Source organism: Myodes glareolus, chromosome 22 (genome assembly GCF_982192425.1).
Source record: "Myodes glareolus chromosome 22, mMyoGla1.1, whole genome shotgun sequence".
Taxonomy (NCBI): Eukaryota; Metazoa; Chordata; class Mammalia; order Rodentia; family Cricetidae; genus Myodes; species Myodes glareolus.
This window is the reverse complement of record NC_142047.1, coordinates 13,702,022-13,723,720: the sequence shown is the minus strand read 5'-3', so window position 1 is coordinate 13,723,720 and position 21,699 is coordinate 13,702,022. Positions and strand designations below refer to the sequence as shown.

General features: G+C 50.0%; 1 protein-coding gene and 2 non-coding genes across 7 annotated transcripts; all 3 read right to left on the bottom strand.

Moving 5' to 3' along the window:
• Positions 1–42: 42 nt before the first annotated feature.
• Tnpo2 (transportin 2) lies at positions 43–20,783 on the bottom strand. 5 transcript variants are annotated; one of them, XM_048434661.3, is made up of 25 exons: positions 20,628–20,783; positions 19,136–19,247; positions 17,309–17,384; positions 17,077–17,226; positions 13,410–13,516; positions 13,190–13,323; positions 13,021–13,102; positions 12,825–12,947; positions 12,613–12,731; positions 10,585–10,645; positions 10,316–10,481; positions 10,007–10,159; positions 7,327–7,552; positions 6,958–7,129; positions 6,442–6,528; positions 6,261–6,368; positions 6,020–6,178; positions 4,050–4,137; positions 3,759–3,857; positions 3,191–3,286; positions 2,824–2,929; positions 2,532–2,631; positions 2,380–2,454; positions 2,168–2,295; positions 43–2,090 (listed from the first exon to the last, which is right to left on the bottom strand). In XM_048434661.3, exons 2-24 carry the CDS (start codon positions 19,232–19,234, stop codon positions 2,188–2,190), a joined length of 2,694 nt encoding a protein of 897 aa, XP_048290618.1. In that variant the 5' UTR covers positions 19,235–19,247; positions 20,628–20,783; the 3' UTR covers positions 43–2,090; positions 2,168–2,187. The 5 variants fall into 5 exon arrangements, with proteins under 5 accessions (XP_048290618.1, XP_048290620.1, XP_048290624.1 ...); XM_048434663.3 differs by lacking the exon at positions 20,628–20,783 and adding an exon at positions 20,313–20,420; XM_048434667.3 differs by lacking the exon at positions 20,628–20,783 and adding an exon at positions 20,313–20,399 and having other exon boundaries at positions 19,136–19,290.
• LOC146890363 (small nucleolar RNA ZL2) lies at positions 3,937–4,006 on the bottom strand. The gene has a single exon (XR_014999233.1). It is a non-coding gene; the product is annotated as a small nucleolar RNA ZL2 (small nucleolar RNA).
• Positions 7,211–7,280, bottom strand: LOC125400631 (small nucleolar RNA SNORD41). The gene has a single exon (XR_007232020.1). It is a non-coding gene; the product is annotated as a small nucleolar RNA SNORD41 (small nucleolar RNA).
• Positions 20,784–21,699: the final 916 nt, after the last annotated feature.

Sequence of the window (21,699 nt, the reverse complement as noted above, 5' to 3'; positions counted from 1 at the left end):
TCTACCACCAAAGTCAAGGACCAGGAAACCAGACACCAAGGCTTTCACAAGAAACTGACCTTTACTCAACAAAGTTCTACACAAGTGGAATCTCACGCCACCTAGGCGCCAGTCCCCAGCACAGCACAGTAACAGATGGCAGATGGATAGACCTGGGAGCCCACAGGGTAATGGTAATAATGAAAGACTCAGGAAAATGGGGGGTGGGGGAAGGAGCTGCAGATCAAGGTCAGTCTGTGTCTGCAGCCCTGGGCAAGGAAGGTTAAGAAACTGAAAATTCATTGTGCAAAAACCAACTAAAAAATAAATTAAAAAATTAAATAATTTTTTAAAAAAATAATAAAATTAAAAAAAATGAAAATACAAGAATTGGGCTCCCCTCTCCTGAAAATAGTTGGAACTCCCACCTTGGGCAGAGGGGTCACAACTCCATCAGATAGTCAATCCATCAATACACCCCAAGACCCAGCAGAGGATGCTCCAAAGAAGTGGAATTACCAGAAAGCTAATGGTATTTTTCTTTAAAAAAATTTTTTCCCTACAAATGGCTTCCAGAGACCTGCTCAAGTTTGAGGCTGGAGGGGAGGGGGACCACTAGCTGAGTTATGGAATGTGCACTGAGTGTCCCTGGGAATAGAGGCAGGGCCTGACCCTGCTTAAGAGAAGACACATGGCCTGGATGGATAACAGATCCTTAGCGGGATGATGGAGCAGGCCCTAAGATGCGGAACTCTGGTCAAGGCCCAAAATATAATGGGCTCCCAAAGTAGTATGAAGCAAGGAAGGGGGTGGAGGAAAAACATTCAGGGATCTTGCAAGGCTGATTTCCACCGCCAATTTGGAAATATTCATGCCCCCCTCCTCTCAGAAAGCCCCTCCCATCTTGAAGGCATTCCCCCACCAATTTCTTCAAGGATTTTTGGAGTCAGTATACCAATCTAGTGGGGGGAATTCTGAGTCCAGTGGACACTGTGATGAGCATTAAGTCCCAAAAGGGACAAAGTTGGAGGCCCTGGGTATACCCTGCTCCCCCAAGCCTTCAAATCTCCCTGGACCCAGTAAACCTTTGTCCTTTGTCCTCACCAATCACACGCTGTTGCCCCAGCTCTTGAGAAGGGAGTTCTCAGGAGCAGGGAACTGGACTATCCTTGAAGCTGTTTCAAAGGAGACCCAGGTAATCATGCTGGCAGCTCTGGCTGCCCTTAAGCTCTCTTAAGGAAAACTAGTCCAGGCCCATGCGTGCTTTCAACACCTTTGGAGCACAGGAAAAGTGTATAGGGTAGCCTCAAGCCAGTCCCAGCTGCTCCAATGGTCCCCACTCTACTGCTGGCTAGGATGTCACAAAGATGGGGACACACTAACTGAGGCTGCCGTGAAGCTGGCAGGAAGTGTATGGAGCAGGTTCAAAGTGTGCAAGTGCTGAGAGGTCAGTCCCAAAGTGACCGCCCTCCTCCCTTGGCCCTGGGGGCCCAGCTGAGGTCCCCCAAACCTCCCAGCCCTCCCAATCACCGCCAATTCCGGCAAAACAGCAGAAGCTTCTTATACTCTAGATGCAAGGTACACAGAAGGCCATAGGCATAATTTGGGGGTTCACTAATTCTACTGTCTCCATGCAGTCGAGGAAATGGTGGGGCGGCTGGCCCAGCCTAGCTGGCTGCGGTGCCCGCACATGCGAGTGTCCACATGTGTACATGTGAGTGTATGCTTCTCTACAAGGAACCCCCCTCCCCACCTGTAATTCCCTTGCCTTATCTGACACCGGATTCGGTAGGCCTTAGGATTCCTCCCTCCCACATGGCTGACCCAAACGGGCTGCCTGAGATGACCCAGATTAGAGCCCAGAGAACTCTTGCCCACCAAGAAGTCCCACCCCCCTCCCTATTTGTAGGATGAGCATGGAGACCCCACCACCTGCCCACTCGTCAGGCCCGGTGGGGCAAGTGGACCGACAGATGGACAGATGCACAGCTAGGCAGCATCTGGATTTAGGTCCCACTCACTCCTCCCTAACCCCCCTGGACCAGGGCACAGTGACTTCTGGAAGCAGCACATTCCCCAGCACACCCTCCGACGATGACGCAGACAGAAACCTGCAGGGGAGAGGGAGGGTCAGGATCTTCATCCTCTTCATTTTGTGATAAGCCTGAATACTGAAAGACCCACTCACCTGGTGGTCTCCACGTTCACCTAGACCCCATAGAAGGCTGCCAGCCTCTCCTTGAGCAGTGGTGGGAACTGCTCTGAGAACTGTTGCCAGTTCTCCTCCCCGACTTGGTCTTTGAAGCCATGGAGGATCTGCAGAGGCAAGGTTGACAATGGGCTGGAACAAGCCGATGGTGTCTACTCCCCAAGACTCCCATGAACCAGCAGGAGCCTTACCTTATAAAACATGTCCCGAAGGTCATCCTTCGGGCTCACCCAGGAGGCTACAGCATCGCAGAAGAAAATAAAGTCCTGAAATATGACGGATCCCATGTGAGGGGCCGCCCAAGCCAGCCCCCGCCCTGCCCTCTGTGCCCCGCTGCGCGGACCTGCACAACACCCCCAGGATTGACACCAATCATCATGCAGATGCCTCGGAAGGCAGAATCCTTCTCCTCGTTGTCCCGGATGTTCCTAAGGGACGTGCACCTGGCCATGGAGGAGGGCAGCAGGTCAGTGGATGGACTTGGGGCTAGACAAGCATAGATGAAGGATGGCTGGAGGGAACAGGGAGGGGGGTATCCGTAGGTAGAGGTCTCCCACATGCATCCATGGGGGTGGCGCTGGGGAGCACAGCTGTTCTGCCCACCCCCAGCAGGCCCCACCCAGGCAGGCACACACCAAGGCCGGATGAACTGCTGCAGCATGGGTGCCACCTCCTGTGGGCACACGTAGCCCAGGCGGCCGATGGTGATGGCTGGAATGGCAGAGGGACTCGTCAGGCGACCTGCAACCCCGAGTGGCCCCGGGACGGTACGTGGCGGGGCCTCTGACAGGAGGCACCGAGCCCCGCCCCACAGGCCCCAAATGAACGACCCTGTGGTTATCCTGGGCCTTTGAGTTTGGCCCATTTGGGTGTCCTCCCCACCCAGCCTAGTCCCATATAGTCTAAAGCCAGTATTCTTTCTTGGGTTCCTCCCAGAATCCCATTCCAGGTGCCGACACCCTTCCTGGAACTCTCCCCTCTCAGCACAAGCCTGGTACTCACCTGTGTTTTCCAGTAGTGTCTTGGGCGTGTTGGGCCTGTTAATGATCTCCACCAGATTGTTGAGGACCATCTGCACATAGGGCTGCATCTCTGCCCCTAGGGACCAGTCATTTAGAGCCCTGCATGGCCCACTCCACCCACAGAAGGTCAGCTGGGTATTGCTGACTTCAGCCCATGTCCCCAGTTCCATGCAGACTGGTGTACCACAAAGCCCAAGAGCACAAAGAACCTCCTCGGGATGCTCCCAGTCAAGTCCACAGCCACAACAGACCCACCCAAAGGACTCTCTCAGGTCACTACCCACAGGTGAGGCCCAAGTCACCTAACTGATCCCACTGGGCTTTTCAGGAGACAATTACATGAGAAGGTCCAGCAGGAACAGACCATTTACCCCACCTCATAAATGGTGTTTTAGTTCTTTGATTTCACCTGTCAGGGAAATCAAAATATGTTCTTGTCCCTGGCCAATCAGAGGCATTCCTTTAGGGGGCCTATCTGAATCAAGGTCTGGCCCCCAAGATAGAAACAGAGCAATGAAGAGGCAGTCTGCTACTTTCAGGGCACTCACCCATCTGCATGCAGATCTCTCCAATGGCCCAGGTGGCATTGTTGCAGACAGAGATGAACTCAGGGTTCAGGTTGGTGCCCAGGATAGGCATGAACTCAGCTAACGGAAGAGAAGAGCAGGAAAATAAAAGACTGAGCAGAAAGGCCAATGAGGTCACATTCCCAGAACTGGCTGAGCAGCCCATGAGACAGCATGAATACATCCCAGTCCAGTCATTGGCGTCCCAGGGCATACCTCCATCACTGGACACCAAGACTGGGGCCATAGGATAGGGCAATGGGGGTAGCCTACCGATACAGGGCTTGACGTGGATAAAGCAGGCTTTGGTAAGGTCTCCCAGAAGGGCGAAGGAGCTCTGCCGGACCTCAGGCATGGAATCCTGGAGTTGGGAGAGGTGGCAAAATGACAGGGCTCCCACTCCTTCCATCCAAGCCAGCTGAGGTGGCACAGTCCCTAGAGCACATCCTGACCATAAACACTGGCAGAGGTGCAGGTCTGTCCCTTACCCTGTTAGCCCTCTCCTACTATGGCCTGTTGCCAGGACCTGGCAGTGAAGTTCATTGGTAAGCACTTCCTTAAAATGCTCAAAAACCCTGTTCCATCCCCAGCTCTCAAATCACAAATTAACAGATATATTAAATAGACCCTTTCTTGAGACAGGGTCTGTTGCACAAACCAGGCTGACTACTGGATGTGGCACCAGTGTCCACGTACATGGGGTCATCTTCCTCCATTGCTACCCAACCTTATTTTCGAAACAATTTCTTTCCAAACCTAAGCTCACTAAAACTAAAGTAGACAAGCTGGCCAGAGAACGTCAGGGATCCTTCTGTCTCCATTTTCCCAGATGGAATTACAGGTCCCCTGTGCAGCTGCACTCATTATTTTATCTTTGTGTGTATACTGGGGGAAGAGAGCTGAACAAGTGTCCTTGGAGGCTAACGTGGGACTCCAGATCCCTGAAGAGCTGGAGTTACAGGCACTTGTCATTGTCAGCTACCTGATTTGGGAGGTGGAACCAAACTTAGGTTCTCTGAAAGAGCAGCAAGTACCCTTAACCTAAGCCACCACTTCAGCCCCTGCCCCCATGGGTGATGGAAATCAAACACAGGTTCCTCTTCTTGTCTAACAAGCACTTTACTGACTAAGCCATTTCTCTAGCCCATACATACATATTTTGGAGACATGGTCTCACTACATAGCTCTGGTTAGCCCTGAATGCAGAGACCCATCTACCTCTGCCTCTAAAGTGTTGGGATTAAAGGGGTGCACCATCACTGCCCAATGGTCAAACTTTATTTTTGAGATCAGCCTGCACTACATTTCCTGACAAGAATTTTATTCTATTTCTGTGTGAACAGAGTACGAGTGAGCACCTATACATGGAAGGATGGGCATAAACCAGATGTCATTCCTGAGGAACCACCCAACATTTATTGTTTTTATTTATGTTAGTGCTGGAGGTTGCTAGAGCTTTACACATAGTAGGCTAGAGTTCTACCACCAACTATCCCAAGCCTTCCACTTTGTTTTCTGTGAGAGTTCGTGGAGCTCATCATATTTACACAGTCTTAAAATTTGTATTTATTTAATTTTTGTGTGTATGCATGAGTAGGTACAAGTGAGATGACAGACATGTGGAGGTCAGAGGTCAACTTGCAGGAGTTGGTTCACTCTTTAATTCATGTGGGTCCTGGAGTTCTCTGGCCAGGTTGTCATAAGACGTGGTGGTAGACATCCCTACCTGCTGAGCTATTTCAACAGCATAGAACTGATTATTTTATTTTGGAGACAAGGTTTCACTATGTAGCCCTAACTGGCCTAAAATTCAGAGACCCACAAGCCTCTGATTCCTAAGCACTCGATTTCAAGTAATACCATGTAATACCATGCCTAGTCTTTAAAAGGAAAAAGTGTTTACTTTCATCTTAAGTGGATGATTAGTTTTGCCTGTGCACCATGTGTGCACCTAGTGTCCACAAAGACTAGAAGAGGGTAACATGGTTGTGAGCCACCATATAGGTGCTAGGAACCAACCCCAGGACCTCTGCAAGAGAAACAAGTGTTTTCAACTGTGGAGTCATTTCTCTAGCCCATGACATTTTATTTAAGGGCTCCTTTTCTTTGACGTTCCCTGGGCACAATCAGGATCCTGACCCCGCCCCCCAAGGGTCAACTAAGGCACCTGTTATGTAAGCTGTTATGGCCTATAAAAGTTCCCTTGGCCTTTTAGGTGTGGCCTAAGTAGGGTATCCACTCACCTGCATACATTGGAAGAGCAATGTCATGATGTTACTTCGGGCTACCAGCTGTTCCACATGGCCGCCCAGGCCCTCAGCCAAACCACTAAGCAGGTCCAAGGCAACAATCATGAAGTCCTTGTCAGGGGCCTCGTATTGTTCAGGGTGTTGTGTGTACATCTGGATACAAACGGGGCAGGTGAGAGAGGTAGGCTAGAGCCTGGGCAGTAGAGCAAGTGTGCAGGGGGCCCAGGGTGCTCACCATGGCCTGGGCCAGTGTCTTCTGCACCAGAGTAACACAGCGCTGGTAGACAGGCTCACAGTAGGGCAGGAAGCCACTCTGCAGGGCAGTGGCCACAGACGACAGACACTGGCAGGGAAAAGGGCAAGGGTGAGCTCTGGCCAGATGGAAGGGCTCTGCAGAAGGACCTAAGCCCACTCACCTCCAGCAGGGGGAAAAGGTCCTTGTCTTCATCCTTGAGCTCATTCCACTTCTGGATCAGTGGAGGCATCAGCTTCTGAATATATTCCTGGAGAAGGAGTAGGAAGTTGGGTTTTCTGGATAGGTGTGGCAGTCTAACTCAGTCAATGCTGTCCCTTAAAGGATGACATCCAGGCTCCTGGCCATAGTTTAAAATCTGTAAGCCCCTCTGATGTTTCTCATCTGTCCCTAGTACATCCTTCCCTTCCTCCCACTCCCAGAAACTTGGGTGGAGTCTCCTGTTTCCCACAGCCCATGCAGTCCCAGATCACAGCACTGGCCATGCTGCCTCATTACTGTCCATCTCTCACACTAGACTAGAGGCAGGGTAAGGGTGGGGTTAATTAAAGTGCTCCAGTCTGTCTGTCAAGGTCACGATCATGTCCATGATATGTGACATATATCATAGGGTAAAAAAACAAGACACCAGATGCCAAGGGACACAAGGATAGGACACAGAGGGTCTCTAGGGACTCACCGGCTGATTAAGGTGGTGGCCCACAGAGTCGGCCAGGGTGCCAATGGCATCATAGAGGATGAGCAGGTTCTTATGCTGGTATTTGCCAAAGGCAAAAACGAGAGTGTCTAGGATATAGCTGAGGTAGGGGACCAGTTCCGTGCATGCCTCCTCCTCCAAAGTAGCAAAGGCACTGGTGAATGAAAGAGGAAGGAAAAAGCTTAATGGACTTGGCAGACAGAACTGCACCACAGGCAGCCGGGGAGAATGTTCATGGGATCAGCCAGTACGAATACGACAGAGATCAGAGTCTTGTCAGCAGTCACAGGCTTCATCATTTCCCAGGGTGAAGAGTCACTGGAGGGACAGGGGTCAAGGGTCAAGGCTTACCTGCAGGCTGCCTCTTGCACCCTCTTGTTGCCATCCAGAATACGCTTGAGCAGTTCTGTCATCAGAGGCTTAAGGTGCATGTCCGGTGGCTGGCTGACTACCCAGTGGGCATAGCGGCTCAGTGTCCAGCAGGCAATGGAGCGTACCAGGGCCTTCTTGTCTGACAGGCACTGGATGAGGTGTGGGATCAGCTCAGGTAGATAGGGCACCATTCCCTGCATGCAGCCTGCAGTAAGAGAAGGCTGGGGTTTAGGCATACTAACAAAACATAATAGGTGGGAAAACTGAGGCTTGGTAGTGTTTCAGACCCCATGAAAGATAGGAGTTAGAGGAGACATAGCAGATATACCGGAGCTGAAGGTGTTTCAAATTCTAACTAAGCAGTAGCTCAAATCAATAATGCCAGTACTAAGAACAAGGCAGGAGGCATGCCACAAGACTAGTACATCATGGAGAAAGCACCCCCAATCCTAGTATTCAAAAAAACACAAGACTAATCAAAATGTGCAGGATTATTTAGTGAATTAATCTTCATGGGACAGCAAAGACCCAGATGGACAGTGATTCCCAACTCGGAACCTTCCTCCTTTGTGTTTCTCTTACTCCTTTCTCTTTCAATTTACTTTTGTGTGAGGGGTGTGTTGGTGTGAGGCACCCACAAGGTCAGAAGAGTGTGCCAGTGGCTCAGGGGCTGGAGTTACAAGCAACTGTGAGAGGCCAGGTGGGTGCTAGGAATGAATCTCAGGTCCTCTGGAAGGTCTTAAGCACTCTTAACCATTGAGCCGTCCATCTCTCCAGCCCTCATTCTTTTTTCTCCATGACAGGCTCCAAAGCTACTCAGAAAAACCCTGCCCTACTGGGCGGTGGTGGCACACGCCTTTAATCCCAGCACTTGGGAGGCAGAGGCAGGCAGATCTCTGTGAGTTCGAGGTCAGCCTAGTCTAAAAGAGCTAGTTCCAGGATAGGCTCCAAAGCTACAGAGAAACCCTGTTCCAAAAAACTGAAAAACAAAAAAACCCACAAAAACAAAACAAAGAAACAGAAAAAAACCTTGGGCCTCAAGCACTAGTCTCCCTTCCCCCACTTTTTTGTCCTGACTTTACTGAAACTCGATGTTTAGAACAGCTGGCCTTGAACTCAAGAGATCTGCCTGCCTCTGAGTGGGATTACAGGTGTCTGTCTGACCAGCTTTGAGTGTTGGGATCAACTTCTCTCGATTGCCCTCACTGGTCTACAGAACACAATACACCTAACAAGGTTGTCTCAACATAGTCACAGGTGATACTCCCTGTACTCTGAAAGCTGAGGCAGGACTGCCACATGTTCAAGACTTGCTTGACATGTATAAGAGATCTGCTTCAGTCAGGTGTGATGAAACATACCTGCAATCCCGACACTAGGAAGTCTGAAGCAGGACAATCATAGCATAACAAGACTATCTCAAACAACAAAACATAAGCCAGGTGGTGGTGACCCACACTTTTAACCCCAGCTCTCAGGGAAGCAGAGGGAGACAGATCTCTGAGTTTGAGGCCAACCTGGTCTACAAAGTCTACAGAGTGAGTTTCAGGATAGCCAGAGATACACACAGAGAAACACTGTCTTAAAAAACCAAAAGATAAACAAACAAAATAACCATGCACACATGTTGCACAGTATCTAAGATGTCTTAGTCACCTAGTAAGCAGAAGTCAGGAAACCATTTTTAGATGGACCCTCGAGTCTTTCAAAATCCAGACAAGTCGTACTGATAGACTACATCCCATTACAACCCCAGGTCCCACTCATAGGTATTAAAGGATCTCCAGATTGAAACCTCTTACTGCCTAATGGCTGGAATTTGGGTGACAATTCTGGGTGGTGAGATGGTCACACGTGTGCCAAAAAAATGGCCACAGTCCACACCTTCTGTCTTGTGGAAGGAAAGTCCAGAGCTGGGCCAACTCGCAGGCACACTATGCATTGTTTGGATGTCTCCCCAGCCTGCCCGACTCCCTGTGTAGACCACACTGGCAGTCATGCTCCTCCAGTCTGTGGCCACACCACTGTGCTCGTCTACACTGGGTTAAATTTAAGGGGTCTCCAAAACGAGGCACTTCTAATTCTAGGGGGCAGCCTAGCACACAGCAAGAGTAAGGTTTGAGTCCAGACATAAACTGAACACAAGGAAAGTAGCGTCAGCTTGTGTAGCTCAATTTGCCCGTGTATGAAGCCTAGGCCTGGCCCTGACTACATGGATGAAGTTCCCCTGCACAGACTCTGATGCAAAGGGTACCCCAGTGGTATGGGTATCGAGGAAGAACCAGTGGGCACTACAGCTGCTGCCCAATGCTTGGAGCATCACAATCACTTGCTTGTGAGAACCAGGAAGAGGGCTGCTGTGTTGAGAATTTGCTGGGGATGGGCAGTGGTGGTGGGTGGGATGAGGGTATGTCTTTCAGGTCAAGCAAGGAGAAGACAAATAACAGTGCTCTTTGGAAAGAACGAGGAAGTAGACAGATCTCTGAGCTGGTGGCCAGATTGGTCCACACAGAGAAACCTTGCTCTGAAAACCAATAAATAAATAAAATGTTAAGAATGGAAATGATGAAGAGGCCCAGCCTGTGTTGTGGAGTTGCATTCATCATTAGCATTGACCAGGTCAGCCCAGGTAGATGCCGATCACGTGTTGGGGACTCACCCTCAGCAATGGCACCCAGCACCAGGATCCCTGACTCCTTGACCACCCACTCCGGGTGGAACAGGAGGCCCTTGAGCAGGGGAAGTAAGTGGGGCAGCAGTTCCTCCCGGAAGACGTTAGCAAGGACGTCGAGCGCAGCTGCTGAGCATTTTCCTGAAGGGGGACAATGGGACTCAGGTTGAAAGGCCTGTGGAGTAGGTATTCATTCCTTTTATCTCAGTCCTGGGACCAAATGTCACCGCCAGTTCTTCACAAACTGCTCTGCACCAGCTTCTCACCCTCTCCCTGCAGAGCTGGCCTACTACCTACTCAGATTCCAGTCCGACAAAGCATCGTCATCATCATCATCCTCCGCATCCTCAGAGCCATCAGGCCGCTCAGCCTCGTGGGGCAGTGTCACTGTGCGTGACTTGTGGAAACGGGGCTTGATATCCTGCTCGCTGTCAGGTACTGCCTCGTCCTCCTCCACGTCCCCCTAGGGACCAGCCCAGGAAGATTTCTCAGCACTGGCTGGAGACTCCAACCCAACACCCATGCTCTTGGCCACCCACAGTCAACTGTGGCCACTCCCAGCTGACCTTAAGTAGGATGATGTCAATTTCAGAGTACTTCATCCCATTCACGAGGATAGGGATCAACCTGCAGGGAGAGAGACTGTGGGTAAGAATGCCAGGGCCAGGCAGTGGTAGCACACGCCTTTAATTCTAGCACTTGGGAGGCAGAGGCAGGTGAATCTCTGTGAGCTTGAGGCCAGCTTGGTCTACAAGAGTTAGTTCCAGGACAGGCTCCAAAGCTACAGTGAAACCCTGTCTCGAAAAACTAAAAAGAATGCAGGGACTCTGGCCGAGTTGCCCATCCTGCAGAGGAAGCAGAGGGATGGGTGGAGGGCTGAGCAGGGGACAGACTTTGTTCAGCACACCCCATGCCTGTGTCCTATTTGTTCATTCCCCTTCAGGGAATTAACAACATATTTTCAGTCACCATCATGAAGAGACATAATTTCCCCCCTCTCCTTTTGAAACAGGGTCTATGTAGCCACTGGGACTAGAGAGCGCTCAGTTGCTAAGATCATCAGCTCTCCTAACTCTAGCCCCAGGGAATCAAACATTCTGGCTTCCATGAGCATCACACACATAGATGCACAGACAAACATGCAGGCAGAACACCAATACGCATTAAAGGACATCATGAACTTTTTGCCTCAACGCCAAACACTGAGATTACAAGTGTTTACAGCCACATGCAGCTGCTCCATCTTAGTGGCAAGTACCACCAAACAGCCCTTGACCCAAACACAATGAATGCCAGAATCCTGAAAATCTTGAAAATGCTGTACCCCAGCACTACACAAAGCACAAACATCTGACCCAATATCTGGGCACTGCAGAGACGAAGCTGCTGGGCCCATGGCAGGAACAAGCAAGGAAAATAGCTACACACTCTGGAGCACAATAACCTTAGGCATAAAGACAGATCCAGCTGTCCTGCCCCTCTCTGCTGAAAGTCCTCTTGTCACTCCAGCCACAACACCTACTTGTTATCAATAATTTCATAGGCAAGTGATCCAGACTGACCAAAAAAAAAAAAAGGTTCAAAACAGCCATGGTTCCACATGCCTCTACCACTAGGACTTCAGAGTCTGAGGGAGTTAGAACTCAAGTCCCATGCCCACTTGTCTCAAAACCCCAAAAAGGTAATTAAGCTCCTCTGTTACTTAAATATCACTCAAGTCTCTGAACTCCTAAATTGAAGAACGCCAGAGCTTGCCAAGCGGTGTGGCACACACCTTTAATTCCAGCACAAGGCAGGCAGATCTCTAAGTTTGAGGCCAGCCTGGTCTACAGAACAAGTTCCAGGACACATACACAGAGAACACTGTCTCCAAAAACAACAACACACAAAAATAACAGCACCACAGCATTACGTATGCAGGAAGGTCATGCCAGAAAGGGAAACCAGGACAGCAGAAGTGGACACCTTTCTCATCCTGAGCACCTGGGTGGGTCTGGCCAGGCTGAGGCCTTGATTTCCTGGAGAATTGTCTTCTCATCTTTTTGCCTACTAGCTTTGTTGTTTTTTGTTTTGGTTTGGTTTTGGTTTTGGTTTTTTCTGTTTTGTTTTGTTTGAGGGAAGGTCTCATTATGTAACCCAGAACTGGTCTAAAACTTATTATGTAGCCCTATCCAGCCTCAAAAATTTGTGCTAATATCCTACCTTAGCCTCCCAAATGATGGGTATGAGCTGGTGGTTTCTGTTACTTAATTTTTTAAGCCATTTAAGTTACAGTCTCAAAAAAAAAAAATCAATATACACAAGATTCAAAGTAAACTGACAGGCAGTAGCAGCGCACACCTTTAATCCCAGAACTCAGGAGGCAGAGGCAAGCAGATCCCGGTGAGTTTGAGGCCAGCCCGGTCTACAAGAGCTAGTTCCAGGACAGGCTCCAAAGCTACAGAGAAACCCAGTCTCGAAAAATCAAAACTCAAAAACAAACAAAGTAAACTGACACCGACCGCGTAAACTACGGTAAGCAGAAGCAGTTAGGGGAGGTTAGGGGAGCAGTTAGGGGAGGGCTGCAGTTGCTGGCATGGGGCTAGAGCACTCACTGGACCAGATGGGAGGCCAGGACTTCCTTGCAGATGGGCTGCTCGGCCAGCGTCAGCCAAAACTCACAGGCCTCCAGGGCCACGTTCTCATCATGGTCTTGGGTCCTCTGCAGCATGTACTGGGGCAATAGGGAGAGGCTGAGACCCAGCCCGACTGCGGGGCGTCCCCGACTCCTCCAGCCGCCCACCCACCCTGTGGCAGCCATGCGTACCTGAATGATGCTGTGCATGTGAGGGATGAGCCTGTCAATCCGCACTTCCAGAAGCATCACCAGGGCACGGCACACATTCTTCCTCACCTCAGGGTCGTCATCCACAGCCAAGGCAAACAGGTGCTGTGAGAAAGAACAAGGTCAGCTGCCAGAGGGCCCTCAGCCTCTCCCTATCCACCCCAGTCTAGTGACCCACCTCGATGAAGGTGTCGATGTTGTCCATTAATGCCTGGGCCCGATCCATGATGAACTGGTTCACACAGGCAATAGCATGGGACCTGGTAGTCAGTAAAGGCACGAATCACTTCTAAACTACACCTGTCTGCCAACTCTAAGACCCCTTTGCCCTGGGGAACTTCACATACCGGATCTTGGGGCTGCAGTGCTTGAAAAACTGCAGGAACTTAGGGATCATAATATTCAGGGGCCTGTTAAGAGCATCACTATCCAAAAGCTCAGAGGAGTCTTCACAGATCTTCTGCAGGGCTCCAAAGGCTCCCTAGGCAGAGAGGCAGAGATGGCTGTGGGTCCTACTCCAAGCTCCAGCCCCTGGTTGGGCCAGGCCATGGCCTGCTTGTAGCCTACCTCACAGGTATTATAATCCTCTGAGTTGAGCAGGTTACACAGCTGGGGCAGCAGCTCGGGCCACATCTGCAGCTCACCCTTGGAAGCGATGGTGGTGATGAGAATGCCTGGGGCAGCCAGGGAAAGGAGGCTGCTCAGGCTGGGCAAGGGCCGAGCGGTCCCCCCCAACCTCCCCACCAAGGAACAGGCTCACTAGCTCCCTTCTCTCCCATGCAAGTCCTGCATAGCAGCCTGATCCTTTAGGGTACCCCATGAATACCAAGTAAGCACTCTACTGCAGAGTGGCAGCCCTTCAGGCAGTGCTTGATGATTCAGCACACATCCTCTGAGCCAGCTCTGTTCTAGGTTGGAGGATCTTCCCAAAACTACCACTCTTAGAAATGGAGGGAAGGTGTGAGGTGAAGGTACATAAGCCAAAGATCTAGGTGGCCACAAGCCAAGGGCTGAGAAGAGTGCAAACTTGTTTTTCAATTATTTTTATTTCATAGTTCTGAGGACTGAACCCAGGGCCCTGTGAACATTGTGCAAGCATTTTGTTGTTGAATTAAATACTCAACCCTACTTTTTTAATTTTTTATTTTAACTTTTTGAGTTAAGGTTACCAGTTGCCAAGGCAAGACCTGAAATTGCAAATCCCCTTGCCTCCACTTGAGTAGCTGGTTACAGGCCTGTGTCAACAGGTGCAGCTAGAGAGTAGCCATTTTAAAATGGTGGTCAGGTGACATCTTGACATATATGCAAAGACCTGAAGGAAGTTAAAACAGATGAACAGGAGGCAGCCTCCAGTCACCTGAGGCAAAGGTGTCTTGGCTAGAGTATGGCAGGCCTGGTGTAGTAACAGAAGAAAGACCAAGGTGAAGAAAGAGAGAATGTGGGCAGGAAGATGGTGGGACCAAACAGTCAAGTCATGAAAGCTCTTTTATCTGAAGAAAGGGCTCTGCTGACTAGTAGAAATCCACGCATGGGGACTGTGGAGATGGCTCAGTGGGGCAAAAGTGCTTGCCGGGCAAGCATAAAGGACCTGAGTTCAGTTCTCAGCAGCCAGGTAAAAAGCCAGGAGTGGTGACACACCTGTAATCCCAAATGCAGTAATCAGTGGAGACAGAGGGTCTACCAGCCTAGTTCCAGATTCCAGAGTGAAAAAAACAAGTATCTGATGTCCTCTGGCCCCTCCTGTCCACATGCTTGTGAGCATGTACGCACACACAGACCTGTTAATGCTCACATTACAATAAACTGATTTAGAATAATGAAATTCACGGGTACTAAGCAAATGGCTTCATCAGAGGTCTGAGGGCAATGGACCCACCAGTGGATACAGTGGCCAACGCACACACCACTCATCAACACAAGATGGCAGTGTTTCACAAGGGCAGAAATTGCCACTGCCAACTCTCAAGGATGCCAACCCCTAAAATTGAAAGGTCTCTCTGAAGTAATTGGATAGACTATGAGGATGCCACCCCATAATGGAACAGCCCCATCCACTGTGTTGGCCACACCCTAAAGCCTCTCTTGTTCCACATGGATCCCAGCCTTCAATGGAAGCAGTAAGAGTACCAGCGCTGGTCAGGTGCTACAGTGGAGAACTGTAATGCTAGCTCCTGGGAGGCTGAGGCAAGGAGACGCCAAGTTTGAAACCTCAAGCTGAGTAGAAACCCTGTTTCAAAAAAAGCACCAGAACCCTAAAGCTCTTCCAAGTACAGCTATTCCGTGGGGGATCAGTTCCAGGTCGTCAGATGCCAAAATCTAGTGCATTACAGGAACTGGCACAGTACTAACATAGAACTTAAGCACATCCCCCTGTAGAACAGGCATATTCCATCAACTGAGTTAAGTCCCAACCTCTCACTGACTTTAGATTACCTCTACGTGACTTAAATTCCTGTAACAATGTCAATAGTACATAGTTATATAAATACATTGTAGGGCCAGAGAGAGAGAGAGAGAGCTGAGCACATAAAGGTGCTTGCCACCAAGCCTGACAACCTGACTTGGAGATCCCTGGGCCCCATATGGTAAGAGAAAGCAACTCTCCAAAGCTGTCCTCAGACCTTCACACATGAGTAGTGGCAGTGGCACTATACACCCCACTCCAACCTCCACACAAAGAAGGAAGGAAGAAAGGAAGGAAGGAAGGAAGGAAGGAAGGAAGGAAGGAAGGAAGGAAGGAAGGAAGGAAGGGCTGTATTGCTAAAGAAAAAATAACAAGAAACAAAATCTTGACAAGTATAGACTTTGCAGGTCTGGAACTCTCTATGCAGATCAGGCTTGCCGCAAACTCAGAGACCCATCTGCTACTACCTCCCAAGTGCTGAAATTAAAGGCATGGGCCACCATACCTAGCCATTTTATTTATTTATTTTGTTTGTTTGCTTCCTTCTTTTGAGACAGGATCTCACCTTCCAGCTGGCCTAAAACTCCCAGTAAGTGCTGAAACTGCAGGCGTGTGCTACCATGCCCAGCCTTTATTTTTTTAAGGCTTCCTTACCTGAGATATAAATAAATAGCTGTCTTTTCCTTAAAACAGTCTATAGGAAGTCAACAAGCTGGCTTAGTAGTTAAAGGCACATGCTACCACCCTGACAACGTAAGTTCACATAACCGAAAAACATCCTCCAAAGTTGTCCTCTCATCACCAGGCACATCACACAACAAGTAAGAAAGAAGACAGATTTCAAAAAGATAATAGCAGAAAGAAAGGAAGAAAGAAAGAAAGAAAGAAAGGAAGGAAGGAAGAAAGAAGAAAAAATTGGAAGCCAGGAAAACAACTCGGCAGGTAAAAAAAACGCCCACTATCCAAGTCTGATGACCCAGACTTGATCCCCAGAACCCACATGACCTGGATGCAGTGGTACGCATCTGTAATCCCATCATTTCTACTCTGAGACGGGAGGAGATGGAAGAAAGGACAGGAAGCTACTGGGCCAATACAGCCTCCAATACACTGTGCAGCAAAAACGAGATCATCTCAATAAGGTGGAAGGGGAAAGTGACTCTCCAGTGTTCTCTGACCTCCAGATTCAAGAATGGCGAATGTGTGTCCTCACTCACACAAAATAACTAAAAACTTTAAAACACTGCTAAGAAATCACCTATTGATCTTCTTAGTGAAAAGCCTTAAGGGAAAAAAAATGGCCTAAGTAAATCTTAGTCCTCCTGTTCCAATATCCTCAGGTATTTCTTCCTGGATTCAGCAAGGTGCCTCCATTAACTAATTCCCACAGTGCACGAGTCATGTGAGGGGTGCTACTACTGACTGTGTGGACAGAGAAGCAAGCATTGCGACTGCTGCGTCTTAGGCACATACTTTGAGACTAAGTCACAAAACCGTAGACACCGAGTTACTGAGGCACTCAGGAGAATGAAGACTAGAAAGTTTGAGGCCAGCTTGGACTACCTTGTCTCAAAAAGTAAAAAAGGAGAAAAAAAAAAAAAAAGACTGACCTGCACTGCCTGGCTTGTTCCCAAGCTGTTACTTGCCAGGCAAGTCTCTTTAGCATCTCTGTGCCTCAGTTTCCTCTCCAGTCAGATGGCAGTAGTAACAGTGCTATCGCAGAGGGTGCTGAAGTATTCAGTTAGCAACACCCTGAACACACTGAATAGCTTCTTGTCCCAGAGCAAGCCCTTAGTGTATCCTTGATGACGACCCCCAAAGCCCCCTCACCAATGGTGGCTCGGATGAGAGAGGAGGCATCGCCAATGTTGTTGAGACACTCTTGTTTGATGAAGTCAGCCACAGGAGGCGGGAAGCTCTGGTAATGCGCCTTCACATTATTCTTGAGGATGAGGCCACTGAGAGAGCGGGTTGGCTCATCTGTGGGAAAGTGCTAAGGTCAGAAGGCTGTGGAAGTGAGTAGAAGCAAGACACGCATGGCATGGAGAGACAGAGAACATACCTTCTGATTTGAGTCTGGTCAGAACGAAGATCAGATAGTTGTTGAAGTCGGGAAACTGGTTGAGTTGTTTAAGTTTCTGCCAAGCTGTTAAGGGACTTGGAAAGCTACTTGTATTGAGGCACCCCTGTGATCCCACACTAAGGAAGCTGAGGAAGGTCTTGAATTCCAGGCCAGCCTGGACCATAGCCCAAGATCTTGACTCAAAATAAAAAAATTAAAAAAAATAAAAATAAAAACAACTAACAAACAAACAAAAAAAGAACTTGAGAGACAGGAACCTTTCCTTGGCAATATTCCCTCAGTGCTATATAGTTCAGAATGTGAGTGACCAATGCAACTAGGCAGCCAATTAGGCAGCCAACTCCTGGGATGACACCATCGCTACAGCACTAAAGGACCTTTTCAGGAGACCAAATTCACACATGGATTAGACACATGTCTGAGCTTTCCTGACCACCCTCATGTCCTTACCAGAGCAGGAGTGAGTTCAAAAAGACTACTCCTCTTGAACTGAGAGCTGCTACTCATTTCTGACTTCGGCACTCCACTGATCTGTTTCTCTCAATCAGAATGGAAGGCTACCTGGGTGTGGGGCATGCCTATAATCCTAGCACTAGGGCTGAGACAGGAAGATCACCCTAAGTTGAAGGCCAACCTGAGCTACATATTCAGTTCTTATTCTGTTATATAGAGAGACACTGACTCAGAAAAGTAGTCCAGGGATAGATCTCAATAGCAAAGCACACGCCTTGCACATGGGAGGCTATTCAGTTTCTAGCCTTGGGAGAGAATGATTGGGAATCCAGGGAGCAAGACTCAGGGATGCAGCTAAGACAAAGCAAGTGGCCAGCATGCCCCAGGCCCTTATGTTCCAGCCTCAACACTGCAGAAAAAGATGGGGGACTTGCCCCATTTTCAAGTGAAACTTGATACCGTTCGTTCACAGGTCTACATAAGACCAGACTGCCCTCAAACTCTGAGACTCGCTTGCCTCTGCTCCTGAACACTGTGATTAAAGGTGCATGCCCCCATGACCATTTCATTTAACTCTGAACTCATTGTTCTAATCTTCTTCTCTGATGCTGCAATAAAACACTGACCAAGAGCCAAGGCAGGGAGTAAAGGGTTTGTTTTAGTTCATCATGGAGAGAGAAGTCCCAAAGCAGAAACCATTGTGCAAAGTTGCTTACTGGCTCCTTCCCAAACTCACGATCCTTTCTTATACAGCCCAGGTCCACAAGCGCTGGGCTAGACCAGCAGGTCCGCCTGCATCAATCAAGAAAGTGCCCCACATCCATTCCCACAGACCCTTCTGATAGTTAATTCTTCAATCGAAGATCCCCCTTCATAAGGTGTATCAAATTGACAACAAAACTAACCAAGATACTTATATAGTTAAACAAGCAGCAAACAAAAAGTTTTCAACCACACTCATGTTGCAACTCCAGCGTCCCTCCCCATCTAGCCTCATTCTGACAAGGCAAATTGGACTAAATCTGAAATGGCTGGGCTTCTCACCCTGGTTCCTAGCTGAAGCTTAGACAAGGCATTTTTCCTTTCTAAGCCTCCAGGTCCCCATCTATAAAACGAGAGTTAACAGCATCATTTTTAACAGGATTAAGTGCTCAGTGAACTGACTAGGCATTCCCAGCATTTTATGCACCTCTGGAAATGGAACCCAGGGATCTAAGCCTTTAATTCTCATTCTCACATCATGTTCTTTCTTGCAGTCGAGTCTGAGGATCAAGAAGTGGTCCCTCCCTCTCTAGCTACACGAGGTGCAGACATCAGCCCTGTTCCATCAGCCCCGGAAGGAAAGAAGGATACATCCTGCACAATGCGCTGAGTAGCTGTGTTGGGCGACTGCGAGTCTTTGAGAAGCTGCAAGACCTGCTGCAGGCCCTGCTCGTCTGGCTGCCAGTCCATGGCGCAAGGCGAACTGCAGGGGTAGGGGCCTGGGTCAGCGCTGGGTCGCTGGGGTTCTGTGTGAGACCCAACTTGAGTCCCCAAGGCAGAGGCCGCTGCATGCAGACGCAAGCGCTCTCCGCGGAGAAGCAGAGGCCTCGGTTCCGCGCCTGTCCAAGTGCGGGGTCCCCGCCAGCTAAGCCATCCTCGGCCACGCACTCGCGGGCTCGAGAGTGCGAGTGGGGATAATATAAAAGCGGGCCATCAGGGCCGGTGGCGGGGGCGCGTCGGATCCACAGCGAGCCTAACGTGGAACCCTCTTCCCATGGCGCCGCCGCCGCCGCCCCCGGTTATGGGCCCTACGGCTTCCGCCTCACTCGAGTGCGAGGGCCCTGCCCCAGCGGTCTTCCAGGTAAAGGTTCAGTCCACGAGGATTCCTTCCCCCAAAATCCAACCTTCAAGCTCCGCTAGATCCCAGCCGCCTCCTAGGTTCCAGAGGTCCTCTAGGTCCCTAAGCGCCTAGATCCTTCTCATTCCTGTTACCTCCCCTAAACCGGCCCTACAAGCTCCGCAAACGTACATGGCCCCCCATTTTTTGTCTAGACGCGACCCAGTGACTCCCCTTAACCAGAATACCAGCAGTGCCCGACAGGTCTCTGAACGAGAGCCAGTCAAAACCACGCAACCCGTCCCAAGCCCCCAGAACCTGTGCACGCTGCCTGCCCCAATCAGGTCTGGCCAAGCCTCTCTAGCTCTCACCCTCCGCCCCAGTCAGCAGTAATTCCTGCTGACGGATCTCTGGCAGCTCCCCCAGTCAAGTTCCCTTAAGCACCCCCTCCCCGACCACTTCGTGTCGGAGACCCCATCCGTCCGATCCCTAAGCTTCCCCTAAAGAGTCCCGCACAAACACTCGCCCGGAGCTCTACTCTCAACGGATCCCCATCACCGCTTCACAGTCAGACCCAGCAAAGCCCTCTGGGTTTAAGTCTGACGCCCCTCCCTATTAGGACCTAACAAGTCCCCCCACCCCCCAACTTTCAAGGCTGTCTCTCCCAATCAGACCCAACCAAACCCCGCCGAAACAGATCCCCACACACACCCGATCCTCGAGACGTCCCCCGACGATTTCCCCCAATCAGGGCCCCTCCAGCCCGACCCCAGTCGCCCCACTGGCCCGCATCTCGTGGCACCCAAACCTGCCCGGGCGCCGAGGCCCCACCCCCTGAGATCGGCTCAGCTCCCCCTCCCCCGCCCGGCCCGTTCTGCCGGCCTCGCGAGCTGGCCCAACCCGGTTCCCCGCCTCTCAGCCGGGCGCGACCCCGACGACTGGGCGGCGCGCGGCGCAGGCCCAGAACCCACAAAGGTTCGAGGAGAGCTGAAGCCAAGGGGCCCCGGTCGAGCGAGGCCCACCTACCAGGCCCCGGGAGGCAGCGGCGGCGCCTAAGTGCTGCAGCTTCTCCAGAGGCTCGCGCGGAAGGAGGGAGCCAAAGGCTGGGAATAAAAAATAAAATAAAATAAACGCGGCCGAAATGAATAGCTTCGGCTTCCGTAGGCCGTTCAAACTGACTTGGCCAAGCCAATCGGAAGGCGCAGCTCTCACACGTGATCTGGAAGAGCAAGCTCGGCCATGTTCGGTCACGTGACGGAATAAGTACCGCCCCCCCCCCCTAAGCCTCTCTAGCCGTCTGGTCCTCCCAGCATCTCGTCTCCTTTTTCTCACTGCCGCTTTCTTCTTCCTTTCTTTTTAAATGTGTATTGGTGTTTTACCTGAACCATGTGCGTGCAGTACCGTGGGGACCAGAAGGCATTGGGCTCCTCCCTGGAACGGGAGTTACAGATATTTGTGAGCCGCCATATGGATATTGAAATCAAACCTGGGTCCTCTGCAAGAGTAGCCAGTACTCTTAACCATTGGACTTTCCCTCCAGACCTCCTGACTGCATCTTGTTGCTGGAGCTTGAAATTTGCAAGTGCATGGGTGCTCCGGGTATGTAATGGACCTAGGAATCCCTCAGCCACAACTAACTTCGCTCTTACTACATTCAAGAATTAAACTGTTCTCAGTCCGTGTGGCGACCCATAAAACTGTAATCTCAGGATTTGGGGGAGGAGGAGGGCGGAAATAGGAAGTAAGGCAACAACAGTATATCCACTGGTACCGGGAAAGCCTGGGCTACATCATGAAACCCTTTCATCAAAAAACAAAGTCTTGAAAAAATAAACATTGAAATGGCTGTTTCTCTTTCTCCCCTAAGCAACATCTGACCCACATGTGAATAAAAAGCAGGACACACAGTTTGGGGTTGATTTTATACCTGAGACACAAGCAATTCTCTGATCTTTGTTATTGTTCAATACTTTTACATGGAACTGAAAATACTACAGGCTATTTAACTTTTTGAATTTTATGCACGTGGAGGTTTTGTCTGCATGTGTGTCTGGTGGCAGTAAAAGTCAAAAGAGTTGAATCTTCTGGAACTAGAGCT

Bases quoted from the DNA above. Each gene is read 5' to 3' on its own strand.
- Tnpo2 (XM_087900325.1), bottom strand. From the start codon at position 19,234: ATGGACTGGCAGCCAGACGAGCAGGGCCTGCAGCAGGTCTTGCAGCTT. The intron at 13,324-13,409 runs GTAGGCTACAAG...CTCTCTGCCTAG, and splicing joins AGGATTATAATACCTGTGAG to GGAGCCTTTGGAGCCCTGCA. The intron at 4,138-6,019 runs GTGAGTGGATAC...TCCCAACTCCAG, and splicing joins TGCTCTTCCAATGTATGCAG to GATTCCATGCCTGAGGTCCG.